The sequence below is a fragment of the Cydia strobilella genome, chromosome 6, assembly GCF_947568885.1.
Source record: "Cydia strobilella chromosome 6, ilCydStro3.1, whole genome shotgun sequence".
Taxonomy (NCBI): domain Eukaryota; kingdom Metazoa; phylum Arthropoda; class Insecta; order Lepidoptera; family Tortricidae; genus Cydia; species Cydia strobilella.
Window position 1 is genome coordinate 9,229,844 of NC_086046.1, and position 16,138 is coordinate 9,245,981.

The window sequence follows — 16,138 nt, forward strand, 5'->3', positions numbered from 1 at the left end:
TTAAGATTACTTTTTTGTTATTCTTACGACAAAAAAATCCTCACAAAGAACTTGTTGTGTCGAAATGGAAAAGAAATTGTTATATAAGACATGAATGAAAATGTGCTTCATTCATCAAAGTCTGTTCAATATTTTATTACGTCGCTCTTTGCTCGATATAAAGTAAATATTAACTGGATCGTTTTATGCCCATAAAAGAGAAGGCAGAAAATACGTTTTTTTAAATACTCAAGTGAAATAAGTACTATCTTATTTTTCGCTATCTATCCTAAGCAGATTTATGGCTCTGAAGTTGTAACATATTCTAGGTTCGTAAATATGTTATCTACCTATACAAGTCAGTAGATAATTTTTTGCTTCGTAAAATAAAAAGGACTTGAGATAAAATTATTCTTTTTGTATTTAGATACATGTTTATAAATATATAAATATACACGGTGTTACTTGAGGCACTGAAAACCTGAGACACCCCAAGAGTTTTTTTTATTTTGAACTCATCTTGAGTAATTATTCTTTAATCCGATAAATATTTAAAAAATATATTAGTTGTTTAGTTTTCTTAACAATTCTATTCGACTGGTAATTCTACACAACATTCTTCTTCGTTTTAGTGACATTAAACAATTGCTAGTTACTGTTAACAGACCATATGCATACCTTACTGCAACGAGATAAGGTTTACCAATGGCCAGTTAAGGGTGTTGCTCATTGACAAATAACGTGTCAAATGCTAGTTATTGATATTGTTGCATTACAAACCTGTAGAACGGGCATGTAAAAATAATAAAAAATAATTAAAAAATTATCCCCATTAAAACACTATCGATTCTTGACACTTAATTCGTGTTAATGAATGTATAACCCGTTAGGCAAGCATGTAAGTTTAATGTAATAATGTTTTTCTTTGACTCAATGATGTGTATGCGCGTGCAAAGGACCCTAATATGTAGGGTTTGTAGGGCGTCCTTTGTACGCCGGTATCGTGAAATTGTACAATTTCACGATACCATCATCATCATTTGATTTTTGTCCTAATACAGCCTTATGATATTTATATTTTCAGGTACTGTGTTACTGTCACATGTCCCAGTCCTGAGCTGAGCTAATCTTTCAAATATTATCCACCTATCGAGGAGGATTTTTTCTATTCTTTTTCTAGGCCAGAATTAAACTGTACCTATTTACCGACCGCTCCCTCAAGCCCGCCGGCGAGACCATCATTAATGAACAAGCAATATTTTAACTAAATATTCCAGCATTGAAACATAATATATACCTAGTAAATAATTCAGCCTATAAGTATACGTCCCACTGCACACTGCTGGGCACACGCTTATTCCTCTCATGCTCGAGAGGACTTGGGCTATAGTCAAAAAAGTTTGAGACCCGCTGATGCTTATGTAGATATTTTGGTAAAAGGTCTGAATTAGGTATTGCCTGAAATAAATATATACACGGTGTAACATCAGGATACCTAATAATTTTAACAGCGTATTCCTGATCATATTTAAAGACTAAAATGTCCTATAAACTTTTCTGTAATTTGCCTAGTTTCAGAGTTAATACCAATTTACATTTTTTGACGACCGGTTTGGCCTAGTGGGTAGTGACCCTGCCTGTGAAGCCGATGGTCCTGGGTTCGAGTCCCGGTAAGGGCATTTATTTGTGTGATGAGCACAGATATTTGTTCCTGAGTCATGGGTGTTTTCTATGTATTTAAGTATTTATATATTATATTTATCGTTGCCTGAGTACCCATAACACAAGCCTCCTTAGGCTTACCGTGGGACTTAGTTAATCTGTGTAAGAATGTGCTATAATATTTATTTATTTATTTATTATTTATTACAAAAAAATAACAAGTTTTTATTGTTACATGGTGCAAATTGCAAAACGCATTTTTGATGTCGATGTTGCCACTGTGGGACGTAGTCTAAGTAACCTTATTAATAGATGTCAAGTGACAAGTAACACTTTGTAAAAACTAAGTTTTATGAAAAAAAAAAGTAAAAGTCCATTTTAAGTGACAAGTTTACCATTAATATAGTTGGTCAAGCAAATCTTGTCAGTAGAAAAAGGCGGCAAATTTAAAAAATGTAGGGGCGAAGGGTTATCGTCCCATAGAAAATTTGAATTTCGCGCCTTTTTCTACTGACAAGATTTCCTTGACCAACTATATTTACTTTTTATGTACAAATCACACAACAAAAACATCTAAAAAATCGAAAAAAAAAAAAACAAAAAAAACATATTTTTTCACGAATTTGACCTAAACATGACCTAAACTTATTAAATTTTTTCCTTCGTGGTTAAAATCTTTCGGTTTCCTCGTGAACACCTTGTATTATCTAACTGATCTAACATAACATTATTTATCTTAGAGAAAGGTAAATAGCAAGTATAGCAACAAATAATAAAAATTTGAATAGCTGTACGCTGTACGCAAAGTAAAATCCCAAGACAACTTATTTAATTAAATACAAAAGTTCATTGGTTCAAGTTACACACAGTACCGCGCACCTGATGGGCGAATGCCAAGATCATTTATTTTTAATTAGTTCAGTCGAACTACGAGTTCAATCAAATAATGGGCGAACTAATTACTAATTACTTCGCCCATTATTTGATTGAACTCGTAGTTTATTATTTGATTGTGGTGGAATGAAGTCAAACAAATGTAGGTAAGTACCTGTATAATAATATATCGACTTCAAAGCTATATTGTCGACGTATAAATGATTATTCCCAGTCCCTAAAGCATAATCTGGCCGCTTTACTGTCTGGCTGACCTCAAATATGTACATTAGGCACAGCTATATACCTATACTAGTTGCTACATTTTGTAAGGCTTCATTTTACCAAAGAGGATATAATAGGATAGAGCGGTACTGTCATAGTAAATTTTGTAACCACAGTCATAGTATAAACAGGGCAAAGTATGTTATCTTCATACAAACGCACCGCGCGCGAATTGTACGTTGCGCCAGCGCCTGGCGCCATAACCATAAGTATCTATGCGTCGCCGCACGCACACTCAAACAAAATCTCTACTGGCGCACTGAGAAACGGGTCGAGATTTTGTTTGAGTGTGCGTGCGGCGACGCATAGATACTATGGCGCACACATACACGTCGCGCGCGGTGCGTTGTATTTGGTTGTATAAAGACAGTAAATTCACTGCCATCTATCGCCACACGATTAAAACTAAAACCCAAATATCAAAAAAAAAAATTTATATATTATTGGTACGGATAAATGATATTTTTTTTTGCATTTATTATATTAATTATTTTATATGATTTTGACCCATGTTCTTTCACTGATATGCGTTAAAATTGTTAAATAACAAACGAAACTGTCAACGCCATCTATACGAGAGTAGGCCAAAGGTAGTGGCGCCATCTGATCGAGCATCAAATTTTCTTGATTTTCGAGGCACGTTTTTTCCTTAGACTGTATCCATCTATTACGGAGTTATATATCTTTGATTTTACTTTAAGTGAGACTAAATTTAATTAAACAAATAATCATAGTGATATTATCATCAGGCATCGTAAACTGTTCAATGGCTCGCAGTTTACGATGCCTGATTATCCTACGTCGTGTTGTCCCGGCATTTTGCCACGGCCCATGGGAGCCTGTGGTCCGCTTGGCAACTAATCCCAAGAATTGGCGTAGGCACTCGTTTTTACGAAAGCGACTGCCATCTGACCTTCAAACCCAGAGGGTAAACTAGGCCTTATTGGGATTAGTCCGGTTTCTCTCACGATGTTTTCCTTCACCGTAAAGCGACTGGTAAATATCAAATGAAATATCGAATCACGTTCGACGTGTTGCCTCTCTGTCGCACTTGTAAATTCGTATGTAAGTGTGACAGGAAGGCAACACTTCGAACGTGGTTCGCGGTAGGCCCTAAAGTCTCCGCTTGTCAAGGGCCCCTCCACACTCATGCGCGAATCACGGCGCGGAGCCGCGAACGCGAGTGTGGAGTCTAGTTCGCTAATCAGCGAAATCGACGTCACACTCGCGTTCGCGGCTTCGCGCCGCGTAGTATGGAGCGGGCTTCACGTCGCTACATGCGCGCACTTTCATACTTGCCCTCAAGGGCCCTCCACACTCATGCGCGAATCGCGGCGCAAAAGCGCGAACGCGACTGTGGAACCTAGTTCGCTGATTAGCCATGAATCTAGTATAACTGGATCGGTCATGAGGGGTGGGGGAAAATGACCGAACGGGATAGTCTTATGTCTTTCAGTAGGAGTAGCAGAGAAAGCGCTGTTATTGTTTGTCCTTGTCATAGTTTCACTTTTCCACCGCTGCCACAACCGAGGTTGTGGCAAACAAATAAGTACGTGACATGTCATGTTTGTTCGTTGCTTGTTTAATTATCGTTGTTTTGTATGAAATTGTGCTTTCTCTTATGAAATATAGTGATGGTTAGCGTTTTGAATGCTTGAACTTTGATAAAATACTGGTGAATTGTTCTGTAATCGGCTGTAATAGCCGCTCTGAGCAAAAATATGAGATCATAACCTTTCACACGTGAGTACGGTATTTTACACCTTCCTCTTAACGCAATATGTGAGAATAACATCGTAAAATTACGTTACACTCAAAGCAATGTAGAATCAAAAGATTTCAATAAAAATATCACAATTATTTACGCAAATTAACAAATCATTATTTGTAAAATTATCCGCCCAAATTACGTAGGTAGGTAGGAGTCTGAGGTCAGCCATTTTTAAACTTCTTCTTAATTTAGCTGCATAACAATCATGTTAGGGATACCAGATGAAAATATCATAATTTTATGGGTAATTTTGACCTCGAAGTTTTTTCGTACTTCTAATTCCAAAAAATAAATAAACAAATGTTGTGAAGATTAAATGTGGTGTACATTAATTGGTGTGATTGCGATTTGTGATTTCTTTAAATTTTGGCGTGGCGCTTTAAAGTTGTGGCGTGGTTGTGGCAGCGGTGGAAAAGTGAAACTATGACAAGGACAAACAATAACAGCGCTTTCTCTGCTACTCCTACTGAAAGATACATAAGACTATCCCGTTCGAACATTTTCCCCCACCCCTCATGACCGATCCAGTTATACTAGATTCATGGCTAATCAGCGCCGCGATTCGCGCATGAGTGTGGAGGGACCTTAAAAAATATATAGGTAATGTTACCAGTCATGTATAAATTTGGACTCGCAGGTAGTTGAACGAAACTACTTAAAAAAGCAAAACAATATTTAGGCCTCATACTCACGGAGGCGACTTTGTGGAGCGACTGTGTGGATGTGTGGGTTCGCGGCTTCGCGCCGTGATTCGCGCATGAGTGTGGAGAGCCCTTAAGACAAACATAGTATGATTCTCTCTGTCTATGTTTGAAATGAGACAGTCCTTTGACAAACTACATTCAACATAGACCTAGCATTTAAAAATGAAATAAATAAAATAAAAATAGCCTTTATTTCTACTATTACATTTACATAATAATAATTTAATCAGCTTAACAACGTTTATTTTGGTAATAGTAGTCGCCTCCGTGGCGTAGGCCTCCCCCAAGCTCTTCCACAGTGCTCTTGTCACGAGCCTTACGCATCCAATCGACACCCGTTATTTCAGTGAAGACCAAGGGCCTGACACTCTTTGATAGAGAAAGATAGTCTTATTGCGATTCCTAGGAAAGAGAAAATCGTGCCATGCTTTGTCCTTATCACCGACAGAGTTTTTTTTCATGGTCGGGTTATGGCAGCATCGGTAGGAGGCGATGGCGAAATACCGAAATTTATAAGAGTGGAAGAGAAAAAGGATTATGCTGCCATACATTAACCTGTCAATACATGAATATGTCTTTCTCTTACCCCTGGTCGCTCTATTTCATGTCTAACTACTATACTATGTCTATGGTGAAGACCTAGCATTTAAAGATGTGCTATACGCGTGCTCCCCTGAGGGACAGAACATACGCAATGCGACAAAATTAAAAACACGCTTTAATATTCCTGACAACATACGAAAAACAACCTACGTAATTTGGTCGGGTTCATTGTTTCCCAACATAAAGGGCCCTCCACACTCATGCGCGAATCACGGTGCGAAGCCGCGAACGTAAGTGTGGCGTCGACTTCGCAGATTGTTTACGCCTTCGCGCCTAGTTCCCCGTTTTTTGTCGGTTTACTAGCCTGCGTCAAAGGAGGCGCGAAGCGCGAATTGGCAAGACTCCACATTACACACTATTTTGACTCATATGTGGCAAGATAAATAATAATTATATTATACATATAAAGCGGCTATATTTTACGGTTTTACAACAAAACAAAATGGAAAAATAGCTAAATCACGTATGATGTCATAGATAACTAGCTCTTAAACTCGATCAGCTGATGCTTTTCCGCCATCTTGGCGCGAACCAAACTGCGAAATCGCCGTGAAGTTTGCGAGTGTGGAGATGCCTCGATATTCAATAATATAGGGAGTTTTGTTTTTCTTCCTAGCAACACTAGTCGTTTGGTTTGGCATTTGCAAATTGCTTGTAGGAGTTGTAGGTACGATCGTGTCTGCTGAATAATGCCGGCTCGGCTATTTACCTTTTCTTAACCATGCTAATTTTAAAGAAAAATGCGACATAATATATTGACATAATAGTGTACAAAGCAAGGACTGTTTGCGCAAGTGACAATCTTAGCGAAGTTAATTTATTCGAACATTAAAGTGTGTGACTCGTCATCAAAAATGAATTATATTATTTTATGGTTTCTATTTGTACTTTCATTAATAAGAAATGCAACAGGACTCGGGGAAATAATTTACGCAATCAACGCTGGCGGACCTGCGCACACAGACATATACGGCATTCATTATGAGAAAGATCCTTTGCAAGGCAGAGTTGGCACCGCTTCCGACTACGGAAAACAGCTAGTAATGATCGGCAGAGCCAACCCGAAGGACGAGATCTTGTACCAGACGGAGCGCTACCACCACAGCACCTTCGGCTACGATATCCCAGCCAACAAAGACGGGGATTACGTGCTGGTTCTCAAGTTTAGCGAAGTATACTTCAACGCTCCCAATATGAAAGTATTCGACGTTGTCCTCAACGGAGACCACACCATAGTAGCCGATTTAGACATTTTCGACAAAGTGGGTCGTGGTGTGGCGCATGACGAGTATATTCCATACTCTATTAAAAATGGTAAACTGTATTATAATGAGGAAGAATCTGATATTAGAGGAGGAAAAATAAAGGTTGAGTTTATCAAAGGTTACCGAGACAACCCCAAAATCAATGCTTTATATGTGATGAGGGGTACTATAGATGAAGTTCCTAAACTATCACCATTAGTATGGCCTGACAATGAGGCAGAGGAGACTAGGGAGGAGGTAGAAGAGAAAAGTACCCAGTCACGACGGGCAAGCGCTCCTAAGCAGCCCGATCCCTACTCCATGGATGAGAGCTCCGTGCTCATACCTGTGTTCATCACAATAGGAGCCTTCGTGCCCCTCTTGTTCTGTCTCTGCAAACTGTAGTCTCTCTGTTTCATGTTGTTCTGTGACTAGGATCTTATGCACCATTATTAATTCTCATACATTGCGTATGCAGTATGTTCTTAACTTATTGCTAATTATTATTTTACATAATTTTATGTGCATAAAACTATGAATTCACCAGGAATTAATCCAAATGCCTAAAATAGTACAATTTTTTTTTTTTTTAATGCTAAAGCCCGTCCTATTCAAAGCATAATATATTGAAATAAACATTATTAGGGCATAATGGAGCAGGATGACTTATACTTGAAAAGTGCATAGAAATTATGTAAATAAATAATATTCAGTTACATTTTGTTTCCATTCCACACAATGCTATCCTAAACTGCTGATTAAAGCTATGCTATGTAAATGTGTCATTTCTAATCCAAGCATGCCATAAATGAACATATGTTTTTGCCGTAAACAATATCTTTACTGACAACCAAAAATAGTCACAAAATAGTACCCATAAATGTTATAATAATTACTAACTTTCACATTGCTAGTGCAAGAGATGACAATTAATAATAAGCACATGTGTCCAAAATAACAATATGCTTGGCTATAATGACTAGCATAGTTTTCCTCATACTCCTACAGCCCTATATAAAACAATGCAATTCATACTAAAGGAAAATATGTATTAAAAACCCACAGAAGGAGTTTTTAATAAAATTTTATTTTTGCAGTCTTTGTTACATATAAGCTAAACTAGCACTAATTAGAATAATATTTAAAATATATCAGCATGTAGTCCTGTAGCTTATGTTGAATGATTATGATTTCTTCGGTTTTCCCTCTTCAGTTTCAACCTCTGGGATAGTTTAACTAATTTCAACAACCTGTGAAAGCACAAAATGTAGTTAGATAAGTAGTTTAATAGTCACTAGGTACATTTTGATTACCTACCTATTACCAACTATTACAAAATAACTAGGCTAGCTCCCAATAATATTTCGGTGTTAGTGACATCAATGATTTTGCCCTGGAAAATTTTGCATTAAAAATAAAAACATATTTTGGTTGACACTCCTTCAAAATATTTTGTATAATACCTACCATGTCTGATAGCTTTTGATAAAAAATATTTTTATCAGACATAATCGCGGATTTTATTAGAATTACTGCTGCTAGCCAATTAATAGGTTATTATGTAGTCAGCAAAGTTATTAGCTTAGCACCCCTACATACATATTTGAATGCGGAATTGCTAAAAACCACAATATCTCGTCAGAAATGAATGTCTCTTAAACAAGGGTTAACAATCTACATTATCTACTATTTAGTGTGGCCGCCTTAGAAGTTCGTTTTAGAAACAATTCAACGAAGCAAATTACAAAAAAATTTAGATAGAAAGATAGATATATTTATTTGCATCCAATGTACATATTTATATTACATAGCAAAGAGGATATAATATTATAGAGTGGTACGGTCAATTGTCATAGTATATGTTGTAACCACAGTAAATTCACTGCCATCTATCGACCCACTTTAAAACTAAAAATGAAGATTTATAAAAATACGATAAAATGTATTTAAATATAGATAAATGATTTTTTTATTTGCATTAATTATTTTTATTATTTTGACCCATGTTCTTTCACTGATATGCGTTAAAATTGTTAAATAACAAACGAAACCGTCAACTCCCTCTATACGAGAGTAGGCCAAAGGTAGTGGCGCCATCTGATCGAGAATCAAATTTTCGTGATTTTCGAGGCACGTTTTTTTCTAAGACTGTATCCATCTATTACGGAGTTATATCTATCTTTGTTACATAGTAACATATAGGCTAGGCACATGGACCCTGGTAGGGTATCGCAAAAATATATTACCTGCTAAAAACAAATCATGTATAAGTTTTATACCTAGTCAGCTCATAAGTTCTGTCACTGGCCTTTAAAATTTAAATTTGGAACTCCTAAAACAAAAACCGTTCTGCATTTGAATTTCGAATCTATTAAATATTTGAGTAGTATAATTTTGCAATTTTCTGTTTTCTTCAACATGGAGTGGACGCTTAAAGATAGCCGTACCGCAATAATTGCACTATATCGTTGTGGTCACTCGCCGACTAAAATTTTTAAGCTACTTGAAAATTTAAAATTCTCTCTAAGATTTGTGTTTCGTACCATAGAAAGATACAGTGAGGTCTCTAGTTTAAATGACAAGAAAAGAAGCGGTCGTCCGCGTACAGCTAGGACTCCAGCGGTTGTACAAGCAATTAGGGCACGCATTGCCAGAAATCCCGCTAGGAAACAAAAAGTTATGGCCCTCCAGATGGGTTTGAGCAAAAACACGGTGAAAAGAGTGCTTAATCAAGACCTGAGACTTCGTGCTTATAAACGAAAAACTGGCCATCTTCTCAATGGTCGGCTTAAAGCTTTAAGGCTTAAAAGATCTAAAGCTTTATTGAAGAAGTACGCTAAAAATAAGCACCGTTGTATACTGTTTTCGGACGAGAAAATTTTTGACATAGAAGAAAACTGTAATAAACAAAATGATAGAGTGTACGCTCGCAATAGTAAAGAAGCGTCTAATAGCATTCCCCGTATTCAAAGAGGTCATCATCCTTCATCTGTGATGGTTTGGCTGGGAGTTTCTTATGCGGGCGTCACTAGTATGCATTTTTGTGAGAAAGGAGTAAAAACTAGTGCCAAAGTGTACCAAGACACGGTGTTGACTAATATTGTGAAACCACTATCCCATACGATGTTTCTAAACCAGCATTGGGTTTTCCAGCAGGACTCTGCTCCAGCCCATAAGGCAAAGTCTACACAAGCCTGGCTCGCCTCCAATAAAATCGACTTTATACGGCATGAAGATTGGCCCTCCTCTAGCCCAGATCTTAATCCTTTAGACTATAAAATATGGCAGTATTTAGAGGAAAAGGTGTGCTCAAAACCTCATGCAAATCTAGACTCGCTGAAAAAATCTCTTGCTACGGCAGTGGCCAATATCGACATGAAAGTGGTGCGTGAATCCATTGACGACTGGCCACGAAGACTTCAAGCCTGTGTAGATAATTATGGCGGTCATTTTGAATAAATGTTATACATTTAGATTCTCTAGTTTATAAGCTTTCAAACGCTGTACAAATTATACGGAATAAACTTAAACTTTTGATTTTATTTGATACTATGTATATGACAGAACTTATGAGCCGACTAGGTATATGTGACAAACATAACTTAAAATAAATATTAAGAGTAGGTAACATTGCCTATCTACTTACATATTTTTTTAATAAAATAGATCCAATTGGGATATGAGTAAATTAGAACAATTTCCAATTGTGCCAGGCAGGAAAATAGGACAATATTTTTCCATTTGTTTCCATCTAGTTGCTAATGGAACGGGGACACAGAGAAATGAGGACGCCACTTTTAAATACTAGGGCCAAAACTTATCAACTTAGCGTAACTTTCAGCTCGCTTCATAGATAAACAATGACTCACTTTCAGAGCATGAGAAATGAAAAAAAAAATGTTGTATCTGTAGGTAACTACTGTGCTTTTAAAAGTAAAGCGTTATAGTATAAGGTTGACCTGTGTATAGTTTGGTGAAATAAGACTAGAAAAAATAGGCCCCATATATCCGCTCAGCTGTCTGTCAGTCTAAAACGCATCACACGGAAAAAAATAATGGGCCCTGGAGGGAAAGTGCCTTAAGTTAGCTCATTTTACTAAAAGGAAACATTATTTTATGCATTCATTTTTTTTTTTTGATAACATCATTATGCTGAGGTAGATATATGACCTGCGCCACCGTCTCCCGGCAGATTTGAGGTCCAAATACCATGTCCAACAACCAGCAACATACTTAAAGTTGGTAGCGGTTACTGGCTCTGAACTATGTTCCCTTCCTAGTGAATGAATACTGAACACTTTGTAGACTTATAGAGCTAATCGAGCACAAATCGACATTATTACGTATTGTGAATACACACGTAGGTACATTACAATTACGTTGATAACAGTAATTGCTAGCCGAACACTAAACTGTTAATGACATAGACATGCAGTAGGTAACCATTTTTATCGAGTGAAATGTGCCCAATGCTCTGCCATCTGAGCTACCAAGACCACACCCAACGACAGCAAATATTTTCACCATATGGGCCTTTAGGGAGGCTCCCTAGCGACATCTACGGTAAAAGCGTTACACTTCTTAAACGGCTACCGGAGTCCCATTTTAATCGGTAGCTGTAGTACGAATTATGATAACAAAACTTGGAGACTAACATTAAAACGTGTCACTCACATTTCTTAATTCGAAAATAACGGTCGCTCCATAACGAGGAGCTTCATCGCGACCGACCGACGCAGACCAGACCAACGAACGGTGGTACGAATTCACAGTATTTCATATTATTTTGCTTGATTGAAGCATTTATTGTAGTGTTAATATGTTTCATTTCTGTAAAAACTACTTGGTAATTTTCACTCTACGCGCTCATTCTTCCCAGTCGTGGAACGGTACCTGAGGGCCTAGCCAAGCGTAGCGAACGAAACGGTAATGTCTCTTTATCGCTCTTCCATATACCTAAGTGCGACAGATAGACATTAGCTTTTCCGTTTCGTTCGCTACAGCGCAAACGATTGGAATCTTTGCTAGGCCCCTCGCGAATACACGGACACCACGTCGCTTCAATGGAATTATGGGTGATTTTCGGAATTACCCGAATACATCTTACCTAATCCAGATCCAGACATTACTATTATCAAAGAGAATATATAGGATAGAGGGGTACTGCCATAGCACCTAAATTTTGTAATCACAGTAAATTTACTGCCATCTATCGACACACGATTAAAACTAAAATTAAAAATATCAAAAAAATTATATAAGTACAGGTTGGCTAAAAAATAAGTGCATTCCCGTTGCCAGGGAGGTTTTGGGATTATACTGAGCAACTTTTACAATGGGACCAACCCCGAAATCGCGAAAAAAATTTGGCTGTTTCATACATTTTGGCTGGTCCATTTTCTATGGGAGGGTATATATGGATAAATTATTTTTTCATTTGTATTTATTATTTTTATATGATTTTGACCCATGTTCTTTCACTGATATGTGTTAAAATGATTAAATAACAAACTAAACCGTCAACGCCATCTAAAGGAGAATAGGCCAAAGGTTGATATTGGTGGTAGCGCCATCTGTGCGAGAATCAAATTTTCTTGATTACCGAGGCACGTTTTTTCCTTAGACTTTATTCATCTTATACGGAGTTATAAAGGTCTTTGCTATTATGTTATGTTCCATCCCATTAAAAGTAACCTACCGACTTGAATAGAACAAAGTGTGAGAGTGTCATAATAAACGGTATAATTTTGTCATTGCAAATTCCGTGCAGAGTTAGCTTGGTCCGACTCTATGTGTGTACTTTACCAAATCAAAAGTCTGCCATTTTCAAATGGCATAGATTACATATAGGTACACTATTACGAGTAGATGGAAAACGAATGTATAGGTAATTCATATAAAATTACTTACGCATTTCCAGTGCCTTGCAATTTGAGTTCGCAATCACCTTTGAGGTTGAGCATAAAGCCTTTTTTACATTCCGTGCTATTTGAAGCAGTCTGTATTACTGTGATGTTTTTGTCATTAGGACTTGGCGGAGTCGATGCCGTTGCGAACACTTCGCTACTTTTTTCTGTGAACGAAGACGTGTCTTGCTGGCTCGCGGTAGGTGCCTGTGTGGTCTCAGCACTCAACCACGTATCATTTTTTATCGCCTCAGTCGACAGATTGAATGCAGTGGTTGTTGAATCATTTTCAGCATCAGTGGTTGCATTTAATGGTCTCGGTGTTGTCGAACCGTTTTCCGGTCTTATAGTCATCTCTGAGTAATCGTAGGCGTAGTCGTAATCCTGGAATAAAGATAGGCATTCGTTAAGAATTGCTCAATGAATAGCATAATCCACTGCGGATTAAGGTCGTGATTAAGATGTGTATGAAAAAACCGAGTTTTTAAAGAAAGGTCCTTCTTTAAAACTTCTAATTTGGAACATCATGAAATATAATAAATACATATAAAGTAAATCAAGGGGCAAATTTTGAGATAATTTGTTTTTCACCACACCGCTCCATTTATTCTTCAAAAACTGGTGAGAAAGTTGCATTTTATCCGCAAGAGTGGCAATTTAGATTAGATTTGTAATAATGAGTAGTTTCCTCGTGGTGGTATGGTGAAAAATGTTGTGTTTCACTCGATAGCAAAGTTTATTTAAACCTCCTGCCTTGAAACCCTCGCAACGCTCAAGCTCAAGACTCCACTTTTTGTACCACTCGCAACGGTATTGTGCTTCAATTTTGGAGTCTTCCTCGGGTATCAATATTAGCACAAGGGGTTAAACAAAAACTTTGCCCCCTTGTAAAACAGCCGTTTTTGAGTTTTTGCTAATAAAAATATTCCCTTCTTAGTAAAAGTGCTGCAAAGGTCCCCTTTGCTTGTTATACACAGGATACCACCTAATAGCCCCCGTTCAAGGCAGCTTTGTGACTAGCGGGTAACGTGCGGGTAACCAACCTTTCGTAGTGCGTAGTGGCCGGTCTTTACGAAGTAATATATATATCTATGTAAGGAACCCTATATCCCAGGTAGCAAAATGACGTCAGCGACGTCATAATGACGTAATAATGCCGTCATTATGACGTTGCTGACGTCATTTTACGTCATTTTGCTACCTGGGATTGAGCATGGCCCGACATGCGCTTGGCCGGTTTTTTTTTATAAGTATGTAGGTATTATGTTACCTCAGAACTCCGTCATTTATAAACCGATTCAGAAAATTATTTTTTTATTTAATAATATTTTTAATCTTATAGGCATTTATTGTATTTTCATCAACAAACCAGGCATGTGCATTCAAAAAGGGTCATTTAATAAAGTGGAATTGCTGATGAACTCTTCAACGACGCAACTTTTTTTAATTTACATCTAATAAAAATGAATAAGTACGAGAACAAATACTGTAAAAATCTTTCAAAATGTATTGGTTACCGGTGCCGTCCTAAGGGCTAATTATCAAGACGGGCATTTGTTCAAAACTAAACCGATTACAACGCGTCAAAGAATTTCGAATGTGAACCCAAATACGTATACTTTAAACCCTTTTTAAGATAGAAACTGTTTAAAATTCTTAACAGCGTTGAACCTCGTCACGTTCTTATAAAGTAGGTATAGTAGTTACATATATTGTGTACCTAGTGTAGCTGGTAGACCTATCGACTTGCCTATCTAATTTTCTAAAGTGCTGCATGTTTCGGGGAACGTCAGTAAACCGCCTACAGCCGCTTTGTAATAAACTAGGGAAAAAATATCATACAGTACCTAATAATAGCTAATAAAGCAAGGCTAGCAGTAAAATGTTATGTTTTAAAACATAAAGATGTCTTACCACATATTCTTCCTTGCCACCTTTCATCAAAGCAATGATTTGGATGTCCTTCAAATCTACTTGCACGTTCAAGTTTCCAGTCTGACGCTGGTCAAACGAAGCTGAGTCTACGTAAGTCGATAAAATGGAAAATAACAACAAAATAGATTTTGCGCACATTTTGTAAGCTTGTAAAGTGGTAGTGTCTGGTGAAGTGGCCCCGAGTCCCGCGAGCAGGCGACTGGCAGAGCTAAGCCTGCCCTGCGCGCCTCTGGACACCAAGTTATTTCCAACAACATAACAGTTCTTTCAAGTAATGGTGGGAAGGTCGATAGCCTCCGCTAGTGCACTGCGTCCTCAGATTACGTAAGGACCGTGGATAATCTGCCCAATGAACCGTTAAAACTAACAGAAGTTTCATGGAATCACCAACACTCACTGGACTAAGGAATAAGATCACTTTAAAACGGTTTTTTAAATATAAGTGTTCGTTTAAAAAATAAAGGAGTACCTTACATACCGTTTTGCTTCTTAACTTCTAAATCTCCTTTGTGTCCATTATCATTATTAATGGGCCGTCAGACATCGGTCCTCCAGTCCGATAGATCAGATTCAAAATTCAAAGGTAATTTATTATATACCTAAATACTTTGGAAATCAATTTATATAATTTATTTACTACGTTAGTTAGGTTTGTTTTGGACATAAAAATATAACGCAATATAATTGACCGAGCGTCAGCGAAGGTCTCCGTTTCAGCTTGGGCAAAAATGCTTTCGTATTTCCGGATATTCTCCTAAGGTCGCAATTCTAAACCGATTCTCGTGAAATTTTGTGAGAAGGTTCGATGTTTTTTTTGTCAATTAAGTATCTGAATTTTTTTCAAAATGGCGGTGTCTCGCGAGGTCTACAGCTCACAGAGCCACTAGTAAATAAGTATTATTGTATAATTTATACTTAACTAGCCTATCCACACTTTTTTCGGACAACCGCGGTTAAGATTGAGAAGGTCATTATTTCTTAATTGATTGATACCTAATCGGGTAATTATGCTCGTATTTACCTAGTCTGGAATGTACCTATAACGTTCCCGAGGAAGAATATAGAGAGTATCTAATAATAAGTACCATATAGATATCATAACCCAAGATAGGAACCCGTTACAGGTACACGTCGTACCTATAGGTGGGATAGGCACTAAACCGGGCTGTTCTATCC

The 16,138-nt window shown here is 37.4% G+C and overlaps 2 protein-coding genes across 2 annotated transcripts; one reads left to right on the plus strand and one right to left on the minus strand.

The window, feature by feature from the left end:
• Positions 1-6,530: 6,530 nt before the first annotated feature.
• Positions 6,531-7,837, plus strand: LOC134742062 (malectin-A). Its single transcript, XM_063674991.1, has one exon. It carries the CDS (start codon positions 6,732-6,734, stop codon positions 7,524-7,526), a length of 795 nt encoding a protein of 264 aa, XP_063531061.1. The 5' UTR covers positions 6,531-6,731; the 3' UTR covers positions 7,527-7,837.
• Positions 7,838-8,259: 422 nt separating this feature from the next.
• On the minus strand, positions 8,260-15,387 carry LOC134742547 (uncharacterized). Its single transcript, XM_063675763.1, has 3 exons — positions 14,942-15,387; positions 13,032-13,411; positions 8,260-8,371 (listed from the first exon to the last, which is right to left on the minus strand). Exons 1-3 carry the CDS (start codon positions 15,098-15,100, stop codon positions 8,293-8,295), a joined length of 618 nt encoding a protein of 205 aa, XP_063531833.1. The 5' UTR covers positions 15,101-15,387; the 3' UTR covers positions 8,260-8,292.
• Between the last annotated feature and the right edge of the window lie 751 nt (positions 15,388-16,138).

Bases quoted from the DNA above. Each gene is read 5' to 3' on its own strand.
- LOC134742062 (XM_063674991.1), top strand. From the start codon at position 6,732: ATGAATTATATTATTTTATGGTTTCTATTTGTACTTTCATTAATAAGA.
- LOC134742547 (XM_063675763.1), bottom strand. From the start codon at position 15,100: ATGTGCGCAAAATCTATTTTGTTGTTATTTTCCATTTTATCGACTTAC. The intron at 13,412-14,941 runs GTAAGACATCTT...TCTTTATTCCAG, and splicing joins GTGGCAAGGAAGAATATGTG to GATTACGACTACGCCTACGA. The intron at 8,372-13,031 runs GTAAGTAATTTT...GTGCTTTCACAG, and splicing joins TTGCAAGGCACTGGAAATGC to GTTGTTGAAATTAGTTAAAC.